This window comes from Eriocheir sinensis, unplaced genomic scaffold (assembly GCF_024679095.1).
Source record: "Eriocheir sinensis breed Jianghai 21 unplaced genomic scaffold, ASM2467909v1 Scaffold1535, whole genome shotgun sequence".
Lineage (NCBI taxonomy): Eukaryota > Metazoa > Arthropoda > Malacostraca > Decapoda > Varunidae > Eriocheir > Eriocheir sinensis.
Window position 1 is genome coordinate 37323 of NW_026110890.1, and position 6899 is coordinate 44221.

Below are 6899 nucleotides of genomic sequence, written 5' to 3' on the forward strand. Positions count from 1 at the left end.
TACCCTTCCCTTACCTTCCTTTCCCCTTCTCTTTCCATTCCCTTCCCCTACCCTTCCCTTCCCTTTCCCCACCCTTCCCTTCCCCTTCCCTTCCCTTACCTTCCCTTTCCTTCCCTTCCCTTCCCTTCCCTACCTTTCCCTACCCTACCCCTACCCTTCCCTTATAATTTCCTTTCCCCTACTCATCCCCTCCCTTTCCCCTACCCTTCCTTTCTTTCTCCTACCCTTCCTCCCCTACCCATCTCTTGCTTCCCCATTTCGTTCCTTCCCCATTGTTTCCTTCCCTCCCCTCCCTTCCCCTACCCTTCACTACCCCTTATCTTTATCCTTCCCCTCCCTTCCCCTACCCTTTTACCCATTTCCTACCGTTCTCTTTCCTTCTCCTACCCTTTTCCTACCCTTCCCTACCCTCCCCTTACCTTCCCCTACCCTTTCCCTACCCTTCCCTTACCTTCCCTTCCCTTCCCCTACCATTCCCTACCCATCCCTACCCTTCCCAACCCTTCCCTTGCTTCCCTCATCCTCCTGGCCCTACGCTGCCCCCTCCCAGAGCCCTAGCCCCCACCTGCTGGCTCTCGGGCTGCTGCTAATCTGCCAAGGTGCCCCGGGCATGAGGCAGGTGGAGTCGGACTACGCGGCGCCACTCCAGCAGCTCTCCACCTTCGACGGCTATCGCTACTCCAACTACCTGGGGCCGGATGGGTACAGGTGAGCGCTTGGGTGGAAGTAGAGCATCGGTGGGTAGGTAGGAAGGACGGAGCAGTAGGGAGGCGGGAGCGGAGGGGGAATAGGTAAGGAAGAGCACGCGGGGGAGAGAGTGGGGGAAGAGAGGAAAGAATGAAGGGAAAGTGGATGGTGGGGAGAGGAGGGAATGGAGGGAGAAGGGAGGGTAGGAAGGGGAGAGGGGATGGGTAGTAGGGAGGAGAGAAAATGAAGAGGGAGTCATAGGGAGCGGAAGGATTGGCTGATGACAGGATGGTAGGAAGGGAGAGAAGGGAAGGAGAGCAGATGGTAGGGAAGGGAGAGAATGGAGAGTGGAAGGGAGGGATGCTAATGAGGAGTGAATGGATTGGGAAAAGAGAGAAAGGGAGGGGGAGGCATAATCGGGAGGAGAAGGAACAGAGGTAGAGAGGTTAGAAGGGAGAGGAGCAAATTAAGAGAGAGATGATGGTGTAAGGGAGAAAAGAGATGGGTGGTAGGGAAGAAAGAGAATGGGAGAGGAGAAAAAAGCTTATTGACCGCTGAGAGGAATGATGGGTGATTAAGGAAGGAAAGGGAGGTGGTGAAAGGGAGAGTAAGGGGGGGAGGGAGGTGATAAAAAAGGAGAGGAAGTATGCAGACGAGTTTTAGCAAGAGGAGGAAGAGGAGGAGGAGGAAAGCTGTCACAATAAAGATAGGATCGAAGATAGAGAGACAGAAAAGGAAAGGACATTAGATACGGCATTAAAAAATAATAGTATAGAAGGTATAGACAAAGAGAATGGAATGCACAGAAATTAGACAGGTTAAAGGAGACACAGCAAAGAAACTGTATAAAGAGGTGGAGTAGAAAAATAAAGAGAATGGAAGGAACAGAAATTTAGAGCGGTAGAAGGAGACAGTAAAGAAAGTATATATGGAGGTGGAGTAGAAAAATAAAGAAAAAGAATGGAAGGAACAGAAATTAGAGAAGTTAAAGAAGACACAGTAAAAAAAAAGTATATATGGAGTAGAAAAATAGAAAAAGAATGGAAGGAACATAAATTAGAGAAGTTAAAGAAGACACAGTAAAAAAAAAAGTATATATGGAGTAAAAAAAATAGAGAAAAAGAATGAAAGGAACAGAAATTAGAGAAGTTAAAGAAGACACAGTAAAAAAATATATATATGGAGTAAAAAAAATAGAGAAAAAGAATGAAAGGAACAGAAATTAGGGAGATAGGAGAAGACAGAGTAAAGAAAGTGTATGAGGAGGTGGAGAAAAATACTTATGATGCAAAGGAAGAGCGAGGTAACGAATCAGTATGGAAGATAATATAAGGAAAAAAGTAAGTGAACCAGTAATGAATGAAGAGGAAAGGAAGTATAAAAAGTGGAGGGAAGATATTCAGACACACAAAAAAGAGTATAGCGAAGTGATAAAGCAGTAAAAAGGAAGAGAAAACGAGAGTAAAGAAGGAGGATCATGCAAAATAGAGAAATGGGGAAAAAAAATAATGCCCGTGGAAGATGATGACACGGAGATATAGAAGGAAAATAAAGGAAGGGTAACAGGGATTAAAGGAAAGTGTGTAAAGAATGAAATAGCGAGAGATAATAAAGAGGAGCGAAATGGGTAGATATAGAAAACAGAAGTAAAATGTGCATGTGAAAAAAGGAAGGGTAGCAGGTGATGCATTAGAGGGGAAGCAGGGGAAAGAGGAGGAAGTAGAATGTAGAGAAAGCAGGAAAACGTACAGGAGAAAAACAGAGGAAAGGAAAGAGAAAGAAGTAGAATGTAAAGAAAGCAGGGAAAAGAACAGGAAGAAAATAAAGGAGAGGAAAAAGGAAGAAGTAGGAAGCAGAGAAAGCAGGAAAAAGTACAGTAGGAAAGTAGAGGAGAGGAAAGAGGAAAGGGGAAGTAGAATGTAAAGAAAGCAGGAAAAAGTACAGTAGGAAAATAGAGAAAAGAAAAGAAGAAGAAGTAGGAAGCAGAGAAAGCAGAAAAGAGAGAGAAAGGGATCATACAGGAAAGAGGAATTAATTAGTATAAAAAAAAACAAGACATACAGACGCAAAAAAAAGGAAAAGAACAGGTAATAAAACGTTAATTACAAAAGGAGATCGCTACCGGTTATTACTTTCCCATCATTTACCTTTTTATTGGCCAGGTGACAGGTAGGCGAGTGAAGGGGCAGAGGGGAGGGGGGAGACAGGTAAGGGAGCACAGGTAAAAGTGAGGTGCAGGGAACGGTGTGCTTAATGGAGTGTAGGGGAGAGAAGGAGAGGAGGAAGAGGAGGGGAAGGGGAAGGTAAGGGGAGGAGGAGGGGAAGGGGAAGAGAAGGAACGAAGGGGCGGTAAAGAAGGGAGTGTGTCTCCTATCTAAAAGCAGGAACCTGTTTTCATAAATCTCACAGCCTTCCTTTCCCTTCCCTTTCTCCATGTTATATTGCCCCTCCCTTTCCCTCTCTCCCTCTCTCTCTGTTCCTCCTCCTTCTCTCCCTCCTCCTCCTCCTCCTCCTCCTTCGGCCTGCATTGTGTCTGGTGTTATTTGAGAACGAGAGTGAAAGGTAAGGTGTATCTGGGCCCACGCGTCCGAGAGGGAGATTTGGGAGGGTGATAACAGCTCTCGCGCACTGCATCAGATAGCGACGTGATAAGAGGGGAATGTTCTTAAAGCGCGTGGAGTTTTTTTTTTTTTTTTTTTTTTTACATCTTTCTGTTTGTGCACTTTTTATCTTGTCTTTATCTCTTGTCCACTTACTTTTATCTAGTATGTTCTTATCTTGTTTTTTTATATCTTTTCTCATTCGTTTTTTATTTTATTTTATAGTTTTCCCATTTTTTATTTTGTTCTCATCGCACACACTCGTTTTTTATCTTGTGTTTTCTTATCTTGTTGCACACTCATCTTTATCTTGTTTTATATATCTTTTCACGCTCTTTTTTATCATTTTTTTTCCATTTTATTTTTTTATTTTGCATCACACTCATCTTTGTCTGTTTTTATCTCCTTTTTCACTCATTTTATCTTGCTTTTTTATCTCTCTTGTTTCACGCTTCTTTCTATCCTTCTATTTCGATTCACACTCATCTTTGTCTGTTCTTATCTCTTTTTCACTCATTTTATCTTGCTTTTTTATCTCTCTCGTTTCACGCTTCTTTCCATCCTTCTATCTCGCTTCACACTCATCTTCAACTTCTTTCACACTTGTCAATATGATTCTACTTATCTGTTTGTCCGTCAGTTTCTTTCGTTTCCAATAAACCCACGGCGACACTATCACCTTCGCCTCTAGATTCTATCACTTTTTCATCCATTTCCTTCTAGTCTTACCCATGTTTCTCTTACCCTACCCCTCTTTCTCTCTGTCTGTATGTCTGTTTGTCTGTCTTACCCCCACAAGCTTGTTACCTGTTATTCCCCCTTGCCTCCAGGTTCAGTAACTTCTTAATACTTTTTATATCAGTTTTCATCTATTTTCACACTTGTTTCTTTCACTCCTGCTTTCTTTACATCCTACTTATTTCTCTTTCCCCTGCTTTCTCTTTAATTCATCACCTGCTACACTCTCTTTTTTTTTCACTTGCGCTTTTTACTTCCGTTTTCTATGTCTATCCATTTCTCTTCTCTGTATTATCTCTCGCTATTCCAATCTTTACACACTTTCCTTTATTCCCTGCCTGCATTTCTTACCCCCTAAACCTGTTACCTACGATCCCCCTTCGTCCCTAGATTCAGTTGCTCCCTCCCCGATAATTTTACACCATTTTTTATCTAATTGTACACCTCTCTCTTTCACTCCACCTGTCTGGCTACTTACCTGCTTCCCTTACTCATTAAGCCTGTTACCTATCATTACCCTTCGCCTCGAGGTTCAATTACTTCTTCCTTGAATAGTTATGTACCCATTTTTTTTTATCTATTTTTCACCTGTTTCTTTTGCTCTACCTGTCTGTTTTTCTTTCTCAATTCCACAAACATTTGCCTCAATAGTTAATTACCCATTTTCATCTTCTTGTCCATTTGTTTTTTTCATCTTGATTGCATGCCTGTCTGTCTGCATGTCTGTCTGTTTGTCTGTCTGTTTTGCATGCAACCACAAACCTGTTATCTATCCTTCCCCTTCACCTCTTAGATTCTTCTACTCGCTGCCCACGAGTTCGAGGGCGGAGCAGCGATCAGCCTCAGGGGAAGTGACGGGCCAGTACGCCTTCGTGGCACCAGAGGGCGACGAGTACCACTTCAAGTACGAGGCCGGCAACAAGGGCTACGTCGTGGAGAGCAACGCCCTGCCCACGCCCGTCCAGGACACCGAGGAAGTGAGACGCGCCAAGGAGGAGTTCTTCGCGGCTTACCAGAAGGCGCTCGAGATGGCGGACTCCGACGAAGACAGCGAAGACTCATCATCGTCCGAGGAGTCTGATGAGTACAGCGAGGAGAGCAGCGAGGAGTCTGGGGAGGAGGATTCGGATGAGGACTCGAGTGAAGAGGATGATGATGAGGAAGAGTCGGAGGAAGAGGATGAGGAAGAGTCTGGTGAGGAAGATGAGGAGGAGGAAGAAGAGGAGGAAGAAGAGGAGGAAGAAGAGGAAGAGGAGGAGGAGGAAGAGGAAGAAGGTGAGGAAGAAGAGGAAGAAGGTGGAGAAGGTAACGAAGAGGAGGAGGAGGAAGAGGAAGAAGGCGAAGAAGGTGAAGGTGAAGGTGAAGAAGAAGAAGAAGAAGGAGAAGAAGGAGAAGAAGGAGAAGAAGAAGAAGAAGGAGGAAACGGAGGACGTGGAGACAAGGGGAAGGGAAGCAGACGAGGAGGACAGAGAACAGGAGGCAGGAGGAAGCTGGTCAAGGCTCGTCCCCTCTTCAAGGACTCTGGATTCGGACAGAAGATCGTGCGGCCGTACCCTTACAACTTCAGGCGGTGAGGTGGCGAACGCTTGCAACCCTCGCTGTGCCTCTCCCTGGGACCTAATGACTCCCCCAAGCTAGTCAGAGGGAAAATAGGTCTCGACGTTGCTGAAACCCTCCATTACCCTCCCTCTTAGTGCCTTTTCTCCATCGCCAACGCCATCTATTGCAACGAAAAACAGTTACACTTTCCCCAGGCTGCTCTGTCGTAATCCTTCCTTTCCCTAGGCATAATAAGGAGGTTTTGAGCCTATTCTTGACCTCCTACGAGTGCCTAAGGATTACCAGAATGCTACCCCTCTCCTTAAACCTGAAGCACAAGGTCGTCTGAGTCACAATTGGCGTTACTGTAAAAAAAATCCGCCCGCTCCAGTAAAAACATGGGGCAAAGACCAAGACTTCCTCCCTCACGAAAGTCCAAGAAAGCCATAAGGTTCAAAATGAGATAACCCCAAGATTGCGTTGTGGTCCTTGGTTTAACTTACGATATCAGGAGAAGATGTTAAGGTTCTGGTAAGGAAAACTGATACACGAGATACGAAGTTAGTTTCTTAAGGTCACGATTCGAAGCATTCATCTCAACCCTACCATTTTTTTCTTCAACTTAATTTCAGCTCACCCGACTTTCACTTTTTTTTATACCTTCACTTTTCATCTTTTTCCCCCCTCATGTTCCTTCAATCAGGTAAATTTTGACACTTTTATATATAATTATGGTATATAGATATTTTCCTTGTTGTTGTTAATAATTTTCTTCATGTTTGTGCAGTCTTCAGTGTGTGTGTGTGTGTGTGTGTGTGTGTGTGTGTGTGTGTGTGTGTGTGAGTGTGTGTGTTTATAAATATATCTCTGTCTTACCATATATACGTCCCCTATTGTGTGTGTGTGTGTGTGTGTGTGTGTGTGTGTGTGTGTGTGTGTGTGTGTGTGTGTGTGTGTGTCTTTGCTTTGGCCAGATGCTACGTAATAGTTATGGAGTATTTATTTTTGTATACAGAATTGTAGTCACTATCTAATGTATTGCCCACGAGAGCTTTTTAAATATATTACTATGATTATTCTGCCTCGGTGTTTTATTCTGTTTGTGATGTGTGGAAGAAAGAGCCCGTCGGGAAAGTCCTTGAATAAAAATTGAAAACACATGCACTCTGAAACGATAAAAAAGGAAGAGAGTAAGGACACATATATAAGCTTATTGATAAAAACGGAAAGGAAGAAAAAAGAAAGAGTAGGGTGTTTGTGTCCTTGAAATGTATAAAGAGTTTTGTCATCTTTTACTTTTACTTTTTTTGTGTTGTTGTTGTTGTTTTTATGTGT

The 6899-nt window shown here is 43.8% G+C and overlaps 1 protein-coding gene across 1 annotated transcript; it reads left to right on the forward strand.

Moving 5' to 3' along the window:
• The first annotated feature begins 505 nt into the window (after positions 1–505).
• LOC126990301 (uncharacterized) lies at positions 506–6643 on the forward strand. The gene is made up of 2 exons (XM_050848869.1): positions 506–708; positions 4819–6643. Exons 1-2 carry the CDS (start codon positions 611–613, stop codon positions 5597–5599), a joined length of 879 nt encoding a protein of 292 aa, XP_050704826.1. The 5' UTR covers positions 506–610; the 3' UTR covers positions 5600–6643.
• Positions 6644–6899: the final 256 nt, after the last annotated feature.

What these genes read in the sequence shown, in the direction of transcription:
- LOC126990301 (XM_050848869.1), top strand. Translation starts at nt 611, where the DNA reads ATGAGGCAGGTGGAGTCGGACTACGCGGCGCCACTCCAGCAGCTCTCC. An exon ending in CTGGGGCCGGATGGGTACAG is followed by an intron (nt 709 to 4,818) that starts GTGAGCGCTTGG and finishes TTCACCTCTTAG; the next exon opens with ATTCTTCTACTCGCTGCCCA.